The 24,458-nt window shown below is 36.7% G+C and overlaps 1 protein-coding gene across 1 annotated transcript in view; it reads left to right on the forward strand.

Annotated features, from left to right (window-relative positions):
- The window catches only part of cacng3b (calcium channel, voltage-dependent, gamma subunit 3b), a 78,820-nt gene that overhangs the window by 50,870 nt on the left and 3,492 nt on the right, over positions 1-24,458 (forward strand). Inside the window, exons 2-3 of the mRNA XM_056453822.1 lie at positions 481-564; positions 22,222-22,362. Coding sequence (XP_056309797.1) covers positions 481-564; positions 22,222-22,362 — 225 coding nt within the window. The remainder of the gene's footprint in view (positions 1-480; positions 565-22,221; positions 22,363-24,458) is intronic.

Raw genomic sequence — 24,458 nt, forward strand, 5'->3', positions numbered from 1 at the left:
GCTTTAATGCAGCGGAGAATGTGACAGTATATGTCAGCATGGTTTCCCCCTACATAGGGCACATGTATTTGGTACGATAAACCTCTTCATTAGCCGGTCACATGTTATGCCCGAGGGCAGAAGCGTTATTTTTGTTCATTTGTCATCTTGAGCACACAGCCGAGTGAACAGGGGCTGTCAGCGAATGCACAAGACGGCATGCATACGTGCACACACACACACGCACGCACACACACACACACACACACACACACACATACACAAATATATAGCATGCAGCTTACTAGAACTGTGCTCATTGACCTGATAAACGCGTAAGAGAACACATCAAAATAAACACACCAAGACACATTTACTTTGGTATTTAAAGATAAAATGGACTCCTGCGGTGTGTGTATTTGTATGCATGCAAGCACACACACGCAAAAGAAATAGATTGGTATTTGAATCTGTCTCTCTCTGCTTTCTTCATGGCTGCAGGAACGTTTCGAGGCGTCTGTAAGAAGATTGACCACTTTCCGGAGGATGCAGATTATGAGCAGGATGCAGCTGAGTATTTACTACGTAAGTCTGTCAAAACAGCACACATCAGGGGCGAGGCAAGGCACCTTATCAAAATAAATTGGATGAGAAAGCAAAACAAATATTTATAAAGAGCGAGGCAGCATCTGTTTTGGCTTCTGGTTCTCACTGAGGTCCTTAAGTGTGATGTAAAAATTATGGGCGGAAAGTCATTTGAGGGTGTCTTCATATTACTGTGATTGGTGAATGACACTGTCAGTTGCATACAAATTGTAATCCACAATTTGTCTGAAAGGCACGATGGCTGAGAGAGCTTAAATGCACTGCAAGATAAGAAAACACATGCAAATAGAAAAAACACCAACAAATAAAGAATATATCTTTGACAGATTGACATACGTGCACGCAGATTCTCACAACACATGCAAATAAAGAAAGTTTTGCGAATAGCACAGACCATAACAGAAATATGTCGGGGGATGCCTAAAAAAGATGAACTTAGCTGCCTCTTGAGCCATCGGTTGATTTAATTGTACAATTCAACATATTATTAGGGCTAAAACTATACAAACAACAAGGAACTGTTTCATGCATAAGTTTTAAATAATCCCATGGCCCCCCTTTCTTTTTCTCTTTTCTGCAAATATTGACAGACGTTTTATTTATATTGTGAAGAATCTGATATGCCAATTCTCAGATACATGTAAGAACATGTACTTTGTCATTTAAACAGCTTAATATATGATCTATAAATATATTATTTAATATATAACCTTTATGTTGAATGGAGGTAGTTAATTAATTATTTAAACTTCTCCTAAATTACATGAAAGTGTTTGTTTAAATTGAGAGAAGAAATAGAAAAAAGTTTCTTCTGGTTACTTATACAGTGTAATGCACATTTTCAGATTATGTGTAAAATGATTATTACTTTAATCTCCATAGACATCAGCATAGACACTTGAAGTCAGAATTATTAGTCCCCTTGAATTATTAGCCCCCTGTTTATTTTTTCCCCAATTTCTGTTTAATGGAGAGAATTTTTCTCAACACATTTCTAAACAGAATAGTTTTAATAACTTTTCCAGAGATGCGGCTGGAAGGGTATCTTCTGCGTAAAACATTGCCTGGATAAATTGGCTGTTCATTTTGCTGTGGCGACCCCGGATTAATAAAGGGACTAAGCTGAAAAGAAAATGAATGAATGAGTTTTAATAACTTATTTTTAGTTACTGATTTATTTTATCTTTGCCATAATGACAGTAAATAATATTTGACTAGATATTTTTCAGGACACTTCTATACAGCTTAAAGTGACATTTAAAGGTTTAACTAGGTTAATTAGGTTAACTAGGCAGGTTAGGGTAATTAGGCAAGTTATTGTATAACGATGGTTTGTTCTGTAGACTATCAAAAAATATATATAGGTTAAAGAGGCTAATAATTTTGATCTTAAAACTGCTTTTATTCAAGCCGAAATAAAACAAATAAGACTTTCTCCAGAAGAAAAAATATTATCAGACATACTGTGAAAATTTCCTTGCTGTGTTAAACATCATATGGGAAATATTAAAAAAAAGAAAAAACCAAAGGAGGGCTAATAATTCTGACCTCAACTGTATATTACAAAACATAAATGTTTTGTTTTTCTAGTGTAATCACACTAGGCATGGTTGCCTTCAAGCGAGTTCAGTGTGATTATCCCCCCTACCCGCTAACCCTTATGGCTAAGTTTTGCACTCACAAGCATACCGCACCCAAGCCCAATCAAACCACGCTCTGGCCCACCTCTTCCAACCAGGCTAAGGCCAACAAATTGAACGGTTCGGATAGCAAGTGTGAGTACACCCTGAATGTCTGAAATCTAAAATAGACATTATTTGTTTGAAAACACTGATAAATTATGATTTATGACATCTTGGCACACCTCTATCTCTGAAAAGTCACATTGATTGTCTGAATATTCTTACTGATTATATGCACCTGGTCCCAGCCTAGACTGATCACACCAGTGTGATTGTGTGCATAAATAGTTTAAAATAAAGTAAAAACTCACATCTCCAATAACACAGCTGAATCACTTTTTGGGGTCCCCAACACTTTTTCATTGTGGTCTTCGTTATTTGCAGAGCGTATCTGTATTTGCATGTGTTGTGAGAATTTGTACGCATGTGTTGATGTTTTCTCAGTTTGGTGCTCTGGGCCAGTGTAAAAAGGGTTTAAGTAGCACATAGAGTTTGTTTTTAGCAACACCAGTGTCCATTGAAAAATAAACTAGAGATGTATGTAAATACACTCACTAGCCACTTTATTAGGTACACCTAACTAGTACTGGGTTGAACCCCTGTTTGCCTTCAGAACTGCCTTAATCCTTTGTGGCATAGTTTCAACAAGGTAGTGGAAATAATTCCTCAGAGATTTTGGTCCATATTGACATGATAGCATCACATAGTTGCTGCAGATTTGTCAGCTGCACATCCTTGATGTGAATATCCCGTTCCACCACATCCCAAAGGTGCTCGATTGGGTTGAGCTCTGGTGACTGTGGAGGCCATTTGAGTATGGTGAACTCATTGTCATGTTCAAGAAACCAGTTTGAGATGATTCACGCTTTATGACATGGCACATTAGCCTGCTGGAAGTAGGCATCAGTAGATGAGTACACTGTGGTCATAAAGGGATGGACAGCAACAATACTCAGGCTGTGGTGTTGACACGATGCTCAATTGGTACTAATGGGCCCAAAGTGTGCCAAGAATATATTCCCCACACCATTACACCATCACCACCAGCCTAAACCATTGATACAAGGCAGGACCTATGCTTTCATGTTGTTGACACCAAATTCTGACCCTGCCATCCGAATGTCGCTGCAGAAATAGAGACTCATCAGACCAGGCAATGTTGTTCCTATCTTTTATTGTCCAATTTTAGTGAGCCTGTGTAAATTGTAGCCTCAGTTTCCTCTTCTTAGCTGACAGGAGTGACACCTGGTGTGGTCTTCTGCTGCTGTAGCTCATCCACCTCAAGGTTGGACGTGTTTTGTGCTCAGTGATAACTGGATTATAACGAGTGGTTATTTGAGTTACTGTTGCCTTTTTACCAGTTCAAACCAGTCTGGCCATTCTCCTCTGACCTCTGGCATCAACAAGGCATTTGTGCCCCCAGAACTGCTGCTAACTGGATTTTTTTTTCGGACCATTCTCTGTTAACCCTAAAGATGGTTGTGCGTGAAAATCCCAGTAGATCAGCAGTTTCTGAAATACTCAGACCAGCCTGTCTGGCAATAACAACCAAGCCTCGTTAAAAGTCACTTAAATCACCTTTCTTCCCCATTCTGATGCTCGGTTTGAACTGCATTGAGTTGCTGCCATGTGATTGGCTAATTAGAAATTTACGTCAACAAGCAGTTGGACGTGTACCTAATAAAGTGGCCAGTAGGTGTAAATTTTGTGTTTTCTTTTAAGTAATAAATGAAATAGTTAAAAAAAACGACATGGATCCAGAATGCATCAACCATACAGCAATATGGCAGTTCTGGTGGCATATTGATGGTGTAAAATAAAGCGCTGTTCCATATTCTTTCTTTACTTGGCTAAAAAATCTAACCAAGAAAAGGGAATTTGAAAAATCCACCTCACACACACAGTCACACTTCTTGACTGCTTCGCTCTCCCCTGCACATCTTAACAGTCTCACAATCCCCCCGACTCATGATATGCATAGAGAAGGGTCATACTGGTCAGAGGGATTTTTTTCTCGTTTAGTCCTGCCGGTTTTCCTCAGTTTTCACAATGACCTCCACACTTTTTACCATCTTATAGATTAGGTGCAGCGTGTCTTGAAATTGCTTGGTGACTGAAGCCGAACAAAGTAGATGCAAGCATTCAAGCATGTCATGGTTTATGCTTAGTGATAAATCATGCTTACCCACAAGCCTTTACACTGTCATGGCCATTTGGTTGTACTATTTAAGTGACATCTTCTTTAACCGGCTCCCCCGTGTAAATTCTCGGAATTTGGTTGTGCTCTCCTTTTTGTGTTTTTCAATGCATATGTCAATTACATAATTTATAATGAGGCTCCCAGCAGATTATTCTAATTATGAACCACTGCTGCAAACAGTTACATATTCAAAGGATTGTTCACACCCCAAAAATATATCTGTCGTTATTTGCTCGTTCTCATATTGTTCCAAACCTGAATACTGTTATTTGTTTGGTGCAAAACAGGATGATTAGAATGATTTGAAAAAACTATGCATCAATAGACATCAATGAAAAAAAAAAGAAAAAAAAAACTTCTTTATTTGTGCTGAATCGGTCTGTTTTTTTCATGCATCTCGAAAATCCACCCACATTTTTTGTAATATTATCATGCATCCCCACCACCCACCAACATTCATTCATTCATTCATTCATTTTTATTTTCCCTTTTTTCATTAATTAAAATTGTGCAAGTAAAAATGAAGGCAGCAGCAGTGGCTTTCTCAGGAAAAAAATCATCAAATCCAGGCAAATTAATCAGGTCTAATTTACAGAAAAGTGTTGGGACAGGAAATTCTCACAATGCTGCTAATGACCCATAACTATACCCTGGACATCAGTAATTAGACCTTTTACATTAGCAGGCATTTAGGAGGTGCAATTATAAATTATAATGTCATTTGCATATAATAATCTAATAATGTTGTTGAAATTATATGGAATTTTGATAAACACGCTGTCAAGTGTTGAATTAAATGTCAAGTATGGGCAAATGATGACATCCTTGCAATTACTAGGGGTTATGCATTCAACAGGGCTGGTTAACTGAACAGTTTCTCTCCGTTTACTCACACTTAAGTGGTCCTAAACTTTTATGAATGTCTTTTTTCTTTTGAACACAATATATTCTGAAGGATGTTGTAAAAAAGCTGCTATTGGCTTCCATGGTAAGAACAAAAATTACACTATTGAAGTCAAAGGCTGTTTTTTCCCAACATTCTTCTGTAAATTTTCCTTGTGTTCAACAGATGAAAAAAACACAAACGAGTTTGGAACAAGTGGAGATGAATAAATAATGACAGAATCTTCATTTTTTGGTATCCCTTTAAGTGCTAAGTTTAAACAAAAATGAAAGCAATGCAGTGGATTAAATCACCCTCAGGTCATCAAAGATGTAGGTGAGTTTCTGTACTTAGGAAAATAGTAGATAAAGAACATTTTAGGAATTACTATGAGTCTTGGTGATTTATAAAATGCAAGATAAAGTCTACTGGAACTTTAAAGGTCAAAAAATATATAATAGATCAATAAAATCATCCAATAGTGCCTGATGATCCACCGAGCTCTAATAAAGTAAATAGCTCTATATGCAAAGAAACTGAACATTATGGACCCTTTTCACAAGCCTGTTATGATGCATTAAACAGTCATCAGCATCTTAAATCCTTGGAAGTTTTTAATATTTAGATTATTATTTAGATAATATTTAAAAAAAAACGTATGAACACTTTTATGCATTTATATATGTTGTAAATAACCTTTGCTTCAAATTACAAAAAGCAAATTGCCACTTGTGGGAGGCATTTCTAATGTAGCGTCTATGGGGCTGAGATTAAATTTGACATAATTTTCTCCTCTGGCTGCCGTCATCAGTCTCACACAATTCTTTTCCTTTTTTCTAAAAGTCTTTTTTTCTTTGTATTATTTGAGCAAATAAGGTTAAAAAAAATGTATATGGTAAAAAAAAAAAATAAATTGTTGTATTCTCCCATTCACTGCGCTCTAAGTTTACCAAGCTATGATGACTTCCGCTACTGAGAAACCCGGAAATGTGAAAAGGGTCTATTATTCACTCAAAACGTGAGTATTTGTAAGTCTATTGTGGATGGGGGCAGTATTTAAGCCAAATAGGAGTGATTTTATGTTTACACTAAGTGCATTTTAAATTAACCAAACCCATCTCAGTAAAAAGTCTACCAGAATGGGAACCAGCTGTAAGGGACTTCAGCACTGTTGGTGTTCACTGTTAGTGGACTTAAAAGGGCCCTCAATTGGAAAGGACTTCCCGAGGGGCTGAGATCAAGTGGACTGTTCACATACCACATTTCACTAAAAAACAAGTCAAATATGTCAAAATTACATCGTTAAGTTACATTTAAAACCCAGGTTATTCATATTAAATCAAGTTATTTGAAATGTGAGTGACAGCACATTTCACATAATGACAGGCACATGCGCTATAGGTGAATTGGGTAAACAAAATTGGCTGTAGTGAATGAGTGTGTATGTGAGTGAGAGAGTGTATGGGTGTTTGGGATGTGAGTGGAAGGGCGTCTACTGCATAAAACATATGCCAGAGTAATTACCGGTTCAAGCTGAAAGATAGTAAGGGAGTTAGAGATTGTTGTTTAGTTACAATCAAGGCTTATGAGCCAGATCTGGAGCCAGCACCTGATGTAACGCATTTCTGCTGATCAAAAATTGGCGGTTTACTTTTAGTCATTTTGAATGGTTTGCTTTCACTTTCAGATTGCTATGAAGTGCACATTTACAGGTGTGAAAAGTGGCATCCCATGACTTTCTGCTATGCAGCACTCTAGAGTTAACACACCTTTGAGTTTTGGTTTGCATTTTGTATGATTGGTCTGCGATGTCAAGTTTGCAGAGTCATATATGAAATATAGGTCTATAGTGAGTGCGTGATTGAAATTGCAACAGTACAACATCTCACATAAGTTTTGACTTATAGCAGATTTCTACGGTGGCCGAGAGAGCTTAACAAGCTGCAATTACAAAAACACCAGCAAATTAGGAAATGATCTTCATCAGTTTGACAGCCCACATGTTGCAAATTCTCACAACACAAACTGAAGAAACGCGCTGTATATATTAAACAGGCTGCATACTATTAAAACAACGTTTTACATTTAATCATCAGTTTATTTAGGCTAATAATTTACAAAAGACAATGGAATCGTGTAATTAAGATATTAAAATAAACAAAAAACTAATTTTTAAAAGACCACCAACAACTTCTCTGAGCAACAATCACAGCATACTATCACATCCATATCTCAGCAGGGTCTGTCATGTTTTTGGGTCCCCATGAAACATTTCCGTTGTGTTACGTGGATATTTGCAAGTGTTGGGAACAAATGCAGTGCGTTTCTTCAGTTGTTTGTGTTGTGAGAATTTGCTACATGTGTGCTGTCAAACTGATGAAGATCGTTTCTTAATTTGCTGGTGTTTTTGTAATTGCATGTGTTTTCTTAACGCAGCGTGTTAAGCTCTCTTTGCTGCCATAGATTTCAGGGGAAAAAATTAAATACTCATAATGATTACTTTTTTGCCTTTTTTTGTGCTATTCATGCTAAATTTGAACTGATTTCTATGAAGATAACTGATTCATTTAATTATTTAGACAAAATCTGACAATAAATGTGACACACAGTTTTTCTGAGGCACACACAGGCTCTCTTTTCTGTCTACGCAAATGGTATGAAATTTGTTGGTTAAAATTGTTAAAAAGTAAACTTGTACTCCGGGTTCTAGGAAGAAATCAGATTTCACACAGGTTTAAAATGACAAAAAAGTGAATTAATAATGACTGAAACGTCCTTTTTGTTGTGTGAATTTCCCCCTTAACAGAGTCAACCTGCAGATTTCCACATTGGAGCTTTAAGAGACTAATGTAATGAGAGATCTTACTGCATGTAAACAACAAACCACAGCAAGCAAGGATTCTGCCAATAACTATTTACACTAAACGTTTAAGACCAGAGTTTCGCAGGAGACGAGTCTAACGTGATTGCTGTCGGCATACTGAATGTTTGTGCGAGGCAAAAATACAGACATCCTACCTAGACATCAACAGTAAGAAAGACAGAATACAGGAAACCAGAGACAGTTTAAAGCTCTGCCTCACAGCTCCTTTCACTGCTCTGTTTACATAGCTATTGGAACATCATTCACAATAACACAATGCTATGAAATGCATTCATGAGCACTACAAATATACATTTGTGAGGAGAAAATGGAGCTGAAATGCAGTCAGAATGGCTTCTACAGCTCTGTTTCTCTGCCTCTGATTCTCTCGATCTTTATCTGTCTCTCTCACAGCGTACTTTAGTTACCCTTGAGATGGCTGTCTCTCCCTATGAGCGTTGTTCTAATTTCTCTGTTATTGGTTTGAAGCAGAGGGCCGTGTCCTCTGGCCTAACATGCTCTGCATGCGCGTTCAGACGGGCATTTCACATTCTGCCCTGCTCATCTTTGTGTACAAAATGCCCACCACACAGATTCAGGGGAATTGTGAAGCTGATGACCTTGGCTTGTTGAAGTCAGCATGAAATCACAATTGACAATGAATATTGTAGCATTTAAAATTGCAATAGATGATATTGTAAAATGCTAATGTTAGCCTGATAGCACATTGAATGCCTTTATCCCACCCTGCAAATCGCCATCTAAACCAAACCTCCTAAAATATGTGCACTAGACAACATCACTAGAATACATCACATAACAATCACCAGAGAGAAAACCTTATAGTGCAGTTAGTAATTACAACACCAAACTTTAAAAAGAAGGTGGGTTGTTGATGTCTGCCTGCCATTCTCTGTCTGAAACAGGCGTAGAGTGAACAGTGTGCACAGAGGTATGCAATTACATATTTACATATTACATATTTTGACATATTTTATTATCTATTTATTTTGCAATGACTTGTTAATAACCACCAAACTTGGCAGTAACCCCCCCCCCCCCCCCCCCCCCAATGAAAACATTAATAATACAAGAACTAATGACATAAAATCTAAAAAAAAAAAAAAAAAAAAGAAATTAATAGCAATAAAAGAATGGGAGAGGTGAAACTATTAGCCCTCTGTGGCATGGTGTTGCCCTAAGACAACAAATCAGTTTTTTGGCTCAAAGGTTTTCTCACACCTTTAAAAAAAAGTTTATTAAATATCACAAAAAAAGTCTAATAATAAGTTGGTGATCAATGAAATGTGAGGTGGGTGTGGATTTGACCTTTCTTCTGGTGGCAAAAGAGCCATTTTTGGGACCGTTGACAGTTGAAGTCAGAATTATTAGCCCCATGATTGCCATGTTTACAGTACACAATATTCTACTAGATGTTTTTCAAGTTTTCAGATTTTTCTAGTATTCAGCTTAAAGTGACATTTAAAGGCTTAACTAGGTTAATTAGGTTAACTAGGCATGATAGGGTAATTAGGCAAGTTATTGTATAATGCTGGTTTGTTATCTAGTCTATTAAAAAAAATATATAGCTTAAAGGGGCTACTAGTTTTGACCTTAAAATGGGTTTTAAAAAAGAAAAATGCTTTTATTCTATAAAACAAATAAGACTTTCTCCAGAAGAAAAAATATTACCAGACACACTGTGAAAGTTTCCTTGCTCTGTTTAACATCATTTGGTAAATATTTAAAAAAGAAAAAAAAATTTGGAGGGGGGTCTAATAATTTTGACTAAACCCACGCGAACACAGGGAGAACATGCAAACTTCACACAGAAATGCCAACTGACCAGAAAACCTAGGTGTTTAGTGCCCTTAGCATGTTGTTGCACTGAGGCAACAAACCAAAATCTGGGGGTTGGGGTTAGCTGGCACATTTTATTATTGATTTATTATAAGGGACCCCCAAGCACCCAAAAATGAGGGTGAGTTTTTTTCCTCCCAAGACAAAACTGTATGCCATAGAAAGTTAGGGCAATAAAAAGACAAAGAAGCAATCAAAATGAGCAGTCAACATATTGAGCACAACACAGGAATCATTGTATTGGTCCATGTTATTTTCAAGAAATGCAATATATTGCGAAACGTATCAAGGATGCCAGAATAATGCAATACTGGACCACGCTCAATAGTTATGTGAAATATTTTTACCATGCCTTAATTAAGGAATAGGATTTGATTTACACAGCTTTAGAATTATACTCTTAAAAGCAATCATTCCATATTGATACATTATAATCCAGCAGTGACTTGTTATAAATGATGTACTCACTTGGATGAGGGCTGGTCAATCACATGTGGTCAACCAATGGAAAATGACAACAATCCAGTTAACTTCTGAAGTCCCACCCTACGTTTTTTCTTGTTGTTTAGCTGAAATACACATAAGAGATACTTCCATTATATCCAAATTTTATTTAGAGAGGGCCATTTATTTAGGTTTCAAGCTGCAAGTCTGAGCCAAGCCTGAATAAATGTTTCAGACATACCACTGAGGTCTTACCCTAAGTAGATCTTACCTGTCAGCGAGACGATGGACCCATCAAGGACGCACATGTCGTCCTCTTTGTTGAATGCTAATGCTTTGCACAATCCTCCTCAATAAATATCTCTCGTTTCCAGCTGTAATTAAGCACGGCTCGTTCACTGATCCATTTTTCAAGGATGGCAGGAAAATTGGATGATGGAGGAGTATTTTGTCTTCCCTTGGGCACCAATATATTAATGAGGTGTGCCATGGGAGACTGCTGATCCACTGAGAGAGAGAGAAATGAAGGAGAGGGAAGGAGAGTGGCATTTGTTTTAAAAAGACAATGAAGCTGTAATACAGTTGCCTTAAGAAATGACAAACTCAATAGAAACTTACAGGCAAATGTGTTGGGGAGCCGGATGGAGCTAAAATCATCTAGATATTAGCTTTGCAGGAGCACGATTGGGCACTTTTGCTTTAAACCTGCTATATATATGAATATATAATATAATAAGTAAGGGATAATGTACATCTAGTCAGATGTTCTCACAGAGTAAAGCCTGACAGACTTACCAGAAGTAAAATCAGAAGAATTTTCTGATTTTTAAACATAATAGTTTTAATAACTAATTTATTTTGTATTTGCCTTGACGACAGTAATATTTTACTAGTTATTTTTGTTTAAACATTTTTATTATTTGAAATTTTTAGCAGACATTCACTTGTAAATATGTTTTTTAATACAAACATTAATCTTACTTTTTAACAATTAGACATTCAAAAAAAGAGAAAATGAAAAATCAACCTACAACCAGTCATAATAATTATAATTAAACAAAACTTTTACATACTTTCCCCCAACCAACCCCCCATCAGTTCTATCCAGTGTTAAAAGTAGTTACTGAAGGCATAGTGAACATACTAATCACAAGTTTGTAGAAAGGAAATAAAAGGGGACCAAATTTTTCAAATAACAAAACCTTGTCTATTAGGGTATACCTGATTTTTTTTCCAGATGTAATGTGCCCGTTAACTTTGTCAGCCATAATTTAAGAGTTGGACCTTGTTTTTCTTCCAAAACAAAAGGATATGTTTTTTTGGGGAGAGATCAACCCATATAAAACAAACTGTTGTTGAACCTCAGCAATTCTTTCGAAACTCTAAACATAATTAATATAGGATCTGGTTCAGTCGGAATGTCTAATGTATGTGAAAAAACGTTGAATATTTTGTTCCAGAAACTCTGTAATTTGGGACACAACATAGGAGCGAGACATGTTTTACTAGTTATTTTGTAAGATATTATTCAGCTTGATGTTCATTTGATGGGCTTAATTGGGTTAAGCAGGCAAAGCAGATTAATTTAGTTATTAGGAAACAGTGGTTTGTGCTAATAGTACTGACCTGTCTAATTATCATTTTTTAATTGTTGATTGTTTATTCCAGCCAAATTAACATAATTAAAGGTTTCACCAGAGGACAAATATCATAGAAAATACTGTGAAAATGCCCTTGCTTCTTCAAACATCATTTGGGAAATAGTTGAAAAGGAATTAAAATTTCACATTAGGGCTAATAATGTTGCATAATTAATGCATAATAATCATAATAACTATTAAAACATTTCGTCTTCAACTGTGTATGTATAAAGAGTGCTACCTGAAATTTTCTTCAATTCAATTCATCTTTGTTTCTATAGCGCTTTTACGATGTAAATTGTGTCAAAGCAGCTTAACATAGAATTTCTAGTAAATTGAAACGGTGTCAGTTCAGTTTTCAGAGTTGAAGTTCAGTTTAGTTCAGTTCAGCGTGGTTTAAATTTCATTGCTCGTAGTCCAAACACTGAAGAGCAAATCCATCGATGTGCAGCTCCACAAGTCCCAAACTAAGCAAGCCAGTGGTAACAGTGGCAAGGATAAAACTTCAGCAGTTGACGAAGTGAAAAAAAAAAAACCTTGAGAGAAACCAGGCTCTGTTGGGCACGACCATTTCTCCTCTGGCCAAACTTCTTCTCTCCTGTGATTATGATTATTTTTTTCACATTAAAGGCATTGAAAACAAGGTATTCTTTGCCACAGGAGGCTGGGAAAAATTCTCTTTTTAGATGAAATCGAAAGATGGCATCTGAACTCTTTATTTATATATATGATTTGTAGCACCCTGATATGTTGCTAGTTCAATTGGTTGGAAGGTTGTGAATGAATTAGAATACACTCACCGGCCACTTTATTAACTGCTCGTTAACGCAAATTTCTAATCAGCCAATCACATAGCGGCAACTCATTGCATTTGGGCATGTAGACATGGTCAAGACGATCTGCATGCATGCAGTTCAAATCGAGCATCAGAATGGGGAACAAAGGGGATTTAAGTGGTTTTGAACGAGACATGGTTGTTGGTGCCAGACGGGCTGGTCTGAGTATTTCAGAAACTGCTGATCTACTGGGATTTTCATGCACAACCATTTCTAGGGTTTACAAAGAATGGTCCTAAAAGAGAAAATATCCATTGAGCGGCAGTTCTGTGGGTACAAATGCATTGTTGATGCCAGAGGTCAGAGGAGAATGGCCAGACTGGTTCGAGCTGATAAAAAGGCAACAGTAACTCAATTAACCACTCGTTACAACCGAGGTATGCAGAATACAACCATGATGCTATCATGTCAATATAGACCAAAATCTCTGTGGAATATTTCCAGTACGTTGGTGAATCTATGCCACAAAGGATTAAGGCAGTTCTGAAGGGAAAAGGTGGTTCAACCCGCTACTAGTAAGGTGTACCTAATAAAGTGGCCCGTGAGTGTATAATGCAACTATAAGGTTGCAAGTGCTGTTTCCTGAATCTATAGTTCCAACGAGCTATTGCAAACTTTTAATTATAGCTCATGACTTGTAGTTAGAAGCATAATTTCTGCTTAGAATGACTAATGCACTTAAATAGATTGTGGACAAGGGCAAAACAACAAGCTTACATGCATTACAATCTACAGCTTTCATCTCATACATAAAAAATCATTCAGTTTGCTAGGAATATTAAAACACATGTTCTGAAGTGTGCATATGTTTTCACGTGACTTATGGTAATCAGAAAAATAGCAGTGAACAAAAATAGCAAAGCAGCAAATGCCATAATTTACAGCAATGATCTAGAATTATTTTTATCTTTAATTGTTTAATCAGCAGAAGTTATCACTCCACCAACTGCGTGACATCACTAAGTTCGAACCAATGTGGTTTGAAGTAGAGGTTTTCACCAGTCTTAAAAGAAGAGTTCACACAGAAATTTATTTTACTCACTATTTATGCACCCTCAATTCAAAACTTTATGAGATTAAAAATAAGATATTTGTTTTGAAAGATGAAAACTCGTTAACTTCCATAGTAGAAAAAACAAAGGAAACACTTTATTTTGATGGTCCATTTGAGTATTAGTAGACTGTCTGCTTAATATCTGTTGATAATGCACCTTTAACAGACATTTAACTGACTATACCTATAAGTCTACTTATAATCTAATGAGAATTAGTTGGCATGTAACTTAAATTAAACGAATGGACTATCAAAACAAATTCTGTGGAAATCAATGGTTACAGGTTTCCAACATTTTTCTAAATAACTTATTTTGTGTTTAATGGAACAAAGAAACAAGTATAGGGTGAATAAATGAGGACAGGATGTTTGTTTTTGGGTGAACTAACCCTTTAAAAATCTGTACCTGACTGATGTGTATAACATATCGTCACCTTGAAATCATAAGGTTCTATCTGCGCTCTGAATGATTTTGAGATATTGAGCTTTAAAGTTTTTGCATTCCATGGCAAACAGAATGTGTGTAACATTTGTTTTTTAAATATAAAGTCTTAAAATGTAAACAACTTTTTAAAAAAACATCCCATAATGTAAATAAGTTGTCATTTGATAAGAATATGTCAATAACTCAATTTTGACAAAAATGTCAGATAGAACCTTATAATTCTTCATAAGGTGACGATATTTAAAAGCAAAAAACTGACCTGAGAAAGACTTGATAAAATTAGCCCCATGTCAGACCTGAGCCAACAGCATTTATTTTCGAACCCGACTAGACCTCAATGTAAACAGCATTGACGTGTGCACAGCCTGAAGCTCCACCGTCCATGTGGAAAAGTCCTGCTGACTGATTTGGCCACAGTTCTATTCCTTTCATTTTTTATGAACTGTTACTTGATGTTATTATTGCCTGCCTGATGGGTACAAGTTGTTTTTGTGTTCTGCTTTCAATTGAGACCAGATTGGAAAAATAAACATGATAGCTTGATAAAAATAAAAACAATAGCCTAATAATTATGGATTCACTAGTGTTGTACTATATTTACCTCATCTTCTGCAAAGTGCTTCTGCATACAAAAAAATGCCCAGCTTAAGTTGCATACATTTTTTCCTGATCAATTTTATATCTACAGTGCTCAGCATAATTGAGTACACCCCATTTTGAAAATATTTTCTCCATTTCTCATATAGGCAATGTATTTTGGTGCATTTAAATAAAACTGATTTATTAAACAGATATATTTATTGAAATAATATTTTAGTCACCAAACATAAAGATTAAACAATTAAATTCAAGCTAAATATTGCAAAAATAAATTGCAACCTTCAAAATTTCAACAAAATTTTTCTTTTTTTTTCTTTTCTACTTTTCTTTTATTTATTTATTTATTTATTTTTTGCTTCTCTTGATTTTTCCTCTTTTTAAATTTGTATTTAATATTTTTCTATAACATATAAATTTGGGTGTTCTAGTTTTTGGACCGTTATCGTTAGTTATTTTCTTAGATAGGCTTCAGATTTGGCTTCAGTACTGACTAATCTAATGTATATGCACAAATCTAATATTGTATAGCTTCCTAATAAAAATATGAATTAAAAAAAATTATTTATGAGGGGTGTACTTATATATGCTGAGCCCTGTATAAGATGAATTTCTATGTGCAAGGTTTAAAATATTTACCCCTATTCTAAAACAAGTACACACACATGCTATTATGTTGAAATGTCAATCACTCATCGTTTAGAGAAGATCAGTGTAACCTCATTATGTTCTATAACTATCCTAGTCTTATCAGGTCTGTTTAGAAAAAGCTCATTTATTTTAAATTACTTGAGACCCGAGGCTGCCAATACGTGACATGATGTTTTTGCATGAGATTTGCATTGTTTTAATGAAGATTTGATTTAGATATCTGTTAGTGATGTATTGTATATCACTATCACAGGAGAATGTAAAAGGCTGATATATTCACATTCACTGGTTATTTCTTATTGCCCCTCTTATCCCAAAATATTTATTTCTTAGAGGAGAAGCGTTGGGAAGGGCAAATGCTGCAGCGCTGTGGTATGCATAGCAATAGCGTACTGATAAGGGCAGTCAACTAGGCTATTGACATTGATCCTGACACTCTCAGACGCCCCTCCTTTAGCTTTTATCCTGTTTCTGAAGAGGCTGATCAAGCTTGATCTGAGGCAGCGCGAAAGAGCGAGGAGTTCAGCCGGTCTGTGAAGCCCCGTGTGTGCTGCATTTTCTGATCCAGAACTGTCCGCAAATAATTGGAAGGAAGTACGAGGCATTTTGGACAGATGCTGTCTGTTGCAGTGCTCAAATCTGTGAAGACTTAACTAAACACAGCGCCTCGAGGAGACATTCGTTCTGCAGAGCGCCATCAGATGACTCACTTGGGATGGAGCCTTCAAATGCCGGGTTATTAGACCAAATTCCTCTCTATCGTTTTTCATTCTTTTGATAACCGAGAGAGGAGAAGAGTGGATGAGAGAGAGTCTGATTAGGCTATAAATCCCAAAAATACCAACCTGTGTGTACCATAAAAAGGTTATTATGTTAGTAAATCTTAGGGATGCTTCACTAAGTTTGTCATTATATCGATTCACTGGCACATCTTTCAGATCAAAGCCTCTTTTTTTTTTTTTTTTTCAAATTTCCAATGGAATCAAATGCAGTAATTAGGCAAAGGAACTACTGTATATCTATTTTTGCACTGTAATGCAAGTGCAGTAATTAAGCAGAGGAACTATATTTATATGCATATTCAGTTTGTGTTGAATTTCACACATTTATTTTCTTTCATTGTGTATTTGAGAAATAAAATATGAGAGACTGTTTTAAATGGGAAAACTTCAACATTGAAGGCATGGTTCACCCAAAGATTTTAATAATTTTTTTAAAATGATTGTTTTACGGTTGAAGTTGAAGATCTTGTTGTGGTGAGTTGCTGAGCTGATGATGTTTGCACTCCCTTTGCATGAATTAGTCTAAAGGGGTATATACACAGACTTTTAATTTCAGCCAGCCAGCTTCAGCACTTCCGGTGAACTAAACTCTGGAACAGCCTTCCTAGCACAGTTCGGGAAGCAGACACACTCCTTAAGTTTAAAACTAGATTAAAGACGCATCTCTTTGCATTAGCATACACATAAAACACAAATGCTTTTGAAATCCAAATCCTCTAAAGGATTGTGTTATACTGCATTAATCAGAGCAACCGGAGCCAGGAACACGTCCCCAAAGACATTATAATTTGAAGGACATCTGCGCTTATGTTAATCTTTTTTTATGATTCCCGAGGTTTCCATAATCCTGGACCAGTCCGTATCCTGAGCAGCTGCTGTGGTGGTTATGGAGGAGTGGAGAGCAGGAGACTGATTCCTGTAAGACCCTAGTGACAGACGAGTCCTCGCATTGATCCTGAAGGGACAGCCTGTACAACAGCCGGTGACCTCTCCCACCTGCAGGTTCTCCACGATGGACGTCCAGCGCTCTCCAGCCTCTGGTGCCTAGACTGCAGCTCTGCACAAGACGTTTGGCCGTTGGAGAAATGGTCGTGCCATCTGAGCTTGGTTTCTGAATTCTTCACTTTTGACAATTGTGATGTTTTTTCCTCGCCGCGGTCGCCACTGGCTTGCATGGTTCAGGATCTATAGAGCTGCGCATCGACGGATTTGCTCGTCAGTGTTTGAACTCTCAGCAGTGAATATTAAACCACACTGAACTGAACTAAACTGAACTTCAACACTGAAAACTGGACTGACACTGTTTTAATTTACTATAAAATCGCTATAGATATAGAGATGAATTGAATTGAATTGAATTGAACTCTTTCCATTATAAAATTTGATTTAAGGTCTGATTTCTTTAAAAATCTGTGATCTTCAGATAGATATACGATATAAAGTGAGTCCTCAGACTGCACTTCATTAAATTCCATATTCCCACGCCATTTCTATAGCGCTTTTACAATGTAGATTGTGTCAAAGCAGTTCCACATAAAAGATTATAGTGACTTGAAACAGTGTCAGTTCAGTTTTCAGAGTTTAAGTTCAGTTTAGTTCAGATCAGTTCAGTTCAGTGTGGTTTAATATTCACTGCTGAGAGTCCAAACTCTGAAGAGCAATCCATCAATGCGCAGCTCTACAAGTCCAGAACTATGCAAGCCAGTGGCGACTGTGGCGAGAAAAAAAAAATCACCAATTGGCGAAAGTGAAGGATAAAAAACCTAGAGAGAAACCGGACTCAGTTGGGCAAGACCATTTCTCTTATGGCCAAACGTCTTGTGCAGAGCTCCAGTCTAGGTGCCGGAGGCTGGAGAACACTGGACATTAGCGAAGACTCGTCTGTCCCTGGAGTCTCACTGGAATCAGACGCATGCTCTCTACTCCTCCATGACCACCACAGCAGCTGCTCAGGATACGGCCTGGTCCGGGATTGTGGAAACCTTGGGATCATCTCTTCAGAGGTCTTGCATCGCATCAGTGGCACTGCATAATCCCTGGGGGCCTCGGAATGAGTATCCCCAGGTGGAAATAGAGAAAAAAGAGAATAATAAGCGTAGCTGCTGTTTATAGTGTATGTAAACGAGATGTGTGGAGCACATTCATGCATCATACAGCTATGTGATGCATTGAGTGTATGCCTTACTAAAAAGATTGAACTGCGAGAGTGTGTGTGAGTCTTGGACATTATCAGGAAGGCTATTCCAGAGTTTAGGAGCCGCAAATGAAAAGGCTCAACCTCCTTTACTCGACTATTCTGGGTACTACCAGAAGCCCTGAGTTTTGAGATCTTAAAGAGCGGGTTGGATTGTAGCGAGACAGAAGATTGGTTAGACGAACAGGAGCAAGATTATTTAAAGCTTTATAGGTAAGAAGCAATATTTTAAAATCAATATGAAACTTAACCGGCAGCCAGTGTAAGGAGGATCAAATTGTGGTGATATAATCATATTTTCTAGACCTTGTAAAAAACTCTGACAGCTGCATTTTGTACTAATTGAAGTTTGTTAATAGAGGATGCTGGGCAGCCAGCAAACAGAGCATTACAGTAATCCAGCCTAGAAGTCATAAAAGCATGGACTAGCTTTTTTGCATCTGAGATGAATAGGATAATTTGTAATTTAGCAATATTTCTCAGATGAAAGAAGGCAGTTATTGTGACATGGGATATATGATTTTCAAAAGTTAAATTGTCTAATGTGACACCCAGATCTTTTATAGTAGAGCTAATGCTAACGTTGTATCCCTCTAATTGCAGGTCGAGTTGCGAGATCTGCTGTGTACAGGATTTAGGCCCAATAAGTAATAATTCTGTATTGTCTGAGTTTAAGAGAAGAAAATTGTTGGTCATCCAGTCTTTAACATCTTTAATACACTCAGTTAGCTTAGACAGTTCAAACTTATCAGGTTTTGTTGAAATATATAATTGATTAAGCTGATCCTATGTCTTCTAATAATGTCTCCCAGGGATGGCATGTATTTTGCAAACAGCAAGGAGCCTAAAACTGATCCTTGAGGCACCCCATACTTTACTGGCCTGACTTGTGAAAGCTGTCCATTAATATTCACAAACTGGTAACGGTCTGTCCCTGTCCCTGTCCCTGCACACCTGTAGAATTTAAGCTGTCTATGAATGCTTAAGTCTGTTTAACTGAATGTATTTTAATTACATCACAACATTGCTGTAAAAGGAACCTTATGAATTTCAAAATAGTCACATTAAGCTTTCACCGGAAGTTTATCTTTGGCTGAAAAACACTATCTGTGCATATACCCCATTGGACTTGTTTGTATATTTTTGTTTAAATTGTCAAAAACAAACAAACGAACAAACAAACAATTGTGTCATCATTTACTCTCCTCTTACTTGTTCCAATCATATTTGATCATATTTGTTTATTTTACTTCTGATGAACACAAAAGAAAATATTTTGAAGAAAGGAACCCTCTAACTGCACTGTGGCGCAGCGGGTAGCACGATCGCCTCACAGCAAGAAGGTCGCTGGTTCAAGCCTCGGCTGGGTCAGTTGGCGTTTCTGTGTGGAGTTTGCATGTTCTCCCTGTGTTGACATGGGTTTCCTCCGAGTACTCCGGTTTCCCCCACAAGTCCAAAAATGTGGTATAGGTGAATTGGGTAAGCTAAATTGTTCGTAGTGTATGAGTGTATATGGATGTTTCCGAGTGATGGGTTGCAGCTGGAAGGGCATCCGCTGCATTAAACATATGCTGGATAATATGTTTAATATGGTTCATTCCACTGTGGCGACCCCTGATTAATAAAGGGACTAAGCCAAAGAGAAAATGAATGAAATCTGTAACCATTGACTTCTGTAAAGTGTTTGTTTTTCCTACTATGGATGCCAATGGTCTTCGAATTATCTTGTTTTGGGTTCAACATCTGAATGAAACTTGTCATGAACAGCACTGTTGCCTCATAGCATTAAGGTTGCTGATTCGAGTCCCGGCTTGGTCAGTTGGCATTTCTGTGCGGAGTTTGCAAGTTCTCCTCGTGTTGGCATGGGTTTACTCCGGGTGCACCGGTTTCCCCCAGAGTCCAAAGACATGCGCTATAGATTAATTGAATAAGCTAAATTGGCCATAGTGTACGAGTGTGAATGAGTATGAATGTGAATGTGTATGGATGTTTCCTAATACTGGGTTGCAGCTGGAATGGCAACCGCTGTGAAAAACATATGCTGGAGAAGTTGGCTGTTCATTCTGCTGTGGTGACCCCTGATTAATAAAGGGACTAAGCCGAAGGAAAATGAATGAAAATGATGCTGGAAATTTTTAAAAGGTTATTTTATATTTGAATGATACTGTATAAGAGCAGTTCCATGCATATGTCAACCTGCCATGAAAAAAAAAACGTTTTTACCAAAACGTCTTTGGCAGTGTTTTCAAACTATTATATTTGATTTACCAAAGTCACACAAGTGGCAATTTTACATCCGTCACATCCATAACGGAGAGATTTCACATCCATAACAAAGCTTTTTCCTCATAAATGCAAACATGTAAAATAAAATAAAACCAATCATGTTTGTTCTATAGTGAGCTGACTCTTATCCTGTTTATTAGCATTATTTTTTTGGGGGTTGTGCTGTTTAATTCACATAACTTCTACAAAGTATGTTGTATATGTAAACTCCCAGACTTTTTAGGTCGCATCCATAACGCAGGTTTATTTGCCTCATGGAAAATATAAAACATGTTTACAGATAGTTTTTTTTATCCCATAACTCTGTGGTGAATAGTTTTGGAAAATATCAATTTCAATATAATGTTAACATATACTTTCTCTGTGAATTTATGCTTTGAGTGTTTACTGCAAATGTCACATCCATAAGGCTGGAATTGCTCGTAAGAGTTTTATTGTAGTTTGAATGTATCAGTACAATAACTTTTTGAAATTCTCACCATCTAAACCATGCTGGGTTTATTAAAATTAGTATTCTGTTACTGATTACAAGATGCCATAATTAAAAATGTAGTCTGTAATGTAATCTGACTCTGCCATTGAGATTACTTCTGAAAAACTTTTTAACTTTGCACAAAAAACCTTTAAATGCCAAATTCTATTATAAACTTTCAAAGCTAAATGTAATGACGCATGTTGTCATTGTTTAGACAGGAAAGTTTAAAAGAGAAAAAGGGAATCAATAAATAATCTGCTGCCCTTGTGTAAATAATTTGCAATCCATAACTGCAATCTGATTGTGAGCATTTTAAAATGTAGCCTAATTACATGGACATTTTGGAGTTTATGTAAACCAGATTGTATGTACCCAGCACTGCTAATAAATATGTTAAAGGAGCAAATGTTAATTTCATTTCAAGCCAATTCTTTGAGTGGCACCATTCTGCTAGACATGAAATATTTATTGTTTTATCCTAAGTGACTTACAAAAGAAAATTTGATTCTGGCCAGAACAGTGAGTGAGTGGAGTGAGTTCAGGGAGAGTATGACGTGGGTAAAATATAGTTCCTGACACACCATTGCACAGTTTTCTTTAAAAAAAAATCTATTTAAACATAAATGAACCCTTATGTAAGATGTCATTCACATAAAACTGTTTTCTGACCCCGTGTACAGCTAGTTTTCTCTGTGCTGTTTGCAGTGTTACTAATGTGTTTGGGTTTGCTTGTATGTCCCTCAGGAGCAGTGAGAGCGTCCAGCATCTTCCCCATCATGAGCGTTGGGCTCCTGTTCATGGGAGGTTTGTGTGTGGCCGCTAGCGAGTTTTACAGGAGCAGACACAATGTCATCCTCAGTGCCGGAATCTTCTTTGTCTCTGCTGGTAAGAGATTAAACCCACTGCATCACTGCTAGCAAGCTCAGTTTGTTTATGTTTGTGGCCTTTTCTGAACCACAGTCAATTGTTCAGTCGCAGGATAGAGTACAGCTGGATAATTCATCGAAAAGAAACAGAAATTCCTAACCTAAAACTGATTAATTCCCCCTTTTTTAAGGTGCAGTATGTAAGTTTGACATCCAGGGGTTAAACTAGGTATTGTACTTCTGGATCAAAACCAACGCAAGCGCAGGTTGCCAGATTAAGGATAGGAGCGAGTGATTTAAGTCGTGTTCTAAATAAATACAACAGCACCCCATAGAAGGAATATTTTTAATATTAAAAGGGGTTTTTGTGCTAACCAACACCTCAAATTGATATATTAGAAACGGCTTCTATTTCTCACAGGTAAACAACAGAAAACTATGACAATGATCACCTCAGGCACACCTCATGTGCTTTATTCAGTGTTAAATGCTAACAATGTGAGTTTGAATGCCAATTTACATGACATGTATTGCCATACTACTGAAAGCAGCAGCAGATAGTTCACCTCAGATCTTGAAAATAAAATAAACCGTCTGACTAAACACATATGAGTGATTCAGAATGTACATTTAATAGTGTATTTAATATGTATTAATTAGATTATAAACTTACCATTTCGTGAGGGAATGCATATTCTGTGCTTTTGAATGGCTGTGTTTAAATTTCTGTCGTGTTTCGTCTGGTTCAAACAGCCAAATTGCTTATCACTGCATCACGAAGTGAGGAATCTCGTCACAAAGCATATTGTTTGGACACACGGTTACAGTGTAACCTGCTCACCTAATGTTTACGCTTGTAATATTTATATTATTTGCTTATTAATAACCTCATGTGGATCTCTGAATCTGCTTCTCATTTCGGTCACGGACACATGCTTTCAGATCCTTTCTAACTGAATGAATGAAATATGCCTTATTCCATCAAGGCAACCTGGGTTGCTGAAATATAATTGGCTAAACTGGCATTGGGTGGGTTAAGATTACCAAAACAAAGACAGCGTTCCGGCATGAAACTCACATTTTCAAAGCAGAAAATCTGACTTCAGCATTGTTTTTAGATAAACAAAAATATTCACTTAGCATGTTTCTTAAATATCTGCAAACATATTATGGTATTTTTATGCATTCGATGAGTCAAAAACGTACATACAGCACCTTTAATCCTGTTAATACTATCCATTTAAAAAAATTCTAACTACAGTGGATCCAGCGTGGACAGTTCAGTCACTTGAGAGTTATTTTGTACTTTTCACATGACTTAAAAAATCTAAATCTTTTCTTGCAAGAGATGCTGGTTATTTTCCACTTTTGACATAATAATAATAAATTTAATAATACATTTTATTTGTAATGCGCGTTTCTTAAACTCAAAGCGCTACAAGGCAAAATACTAACAATACAAGGCAAGCAAAACAGCACAGCAATAAAAAAATGCTATAAAACAATAAAAATATGAACCATAAGATAAAATAAAAAGTTAATAAATTGATCATCCTAAGTTAAAAGCAATGCTAAAAAGGTGAGTCTTAAGAAGTTTCTTAAAACAGTCCAGAGAGATGGCATTCCTAATGCTGATGGGTAGTGCATTCCACAGCTTAGGCGCACTGTATGAGAAAGCCCTCCCACCTATGGTCTTGAGTTTACAGCGTGGCTGATACAGGGTAAGTCCCGCTGCCGACATGGAGATATTCGTTTATTTTGTTTACATCAACAAAAAAATAAGCTATTTTATAGATTTACAGTAAAACTGAAATGTATAATAATTAAATAAATGAAAATTTGATAAGTAAATAATTTCATTGAATATAAAATATAAAGTGTTTAACTGAGGATTAAATTTTAGGTCACCTTACCAACTCCTAATATTATTGGGTTCAGGGGCGGACTTAACCAATATCAAGGTAAGCAGCCGCTTAGGGCCCCGGGGATTTAGGGGGCCCTGACCAATGCCAAGAAGCCTATATTAATCATATAGCTCTTTTATAAATCAGACCCCTTAGGTTTTCACTTTTTTATTTTTTGTGATTTTTTGTGATAAAAATACATTTTCGGACA

Source organism: Danio aesculapii, chromosome 3 (genome assembly GCF_903798145.1).
Source record: "Danio aesculapii chromosome 3, fDanAes4.1, whole genome shotgun sequence".
Lineage (NCBI taxonomy): Eukaryota > Metazoa > Chordata > Actinopteri > Cypriniformes > Danionidae > Danio > Danio aesculapii.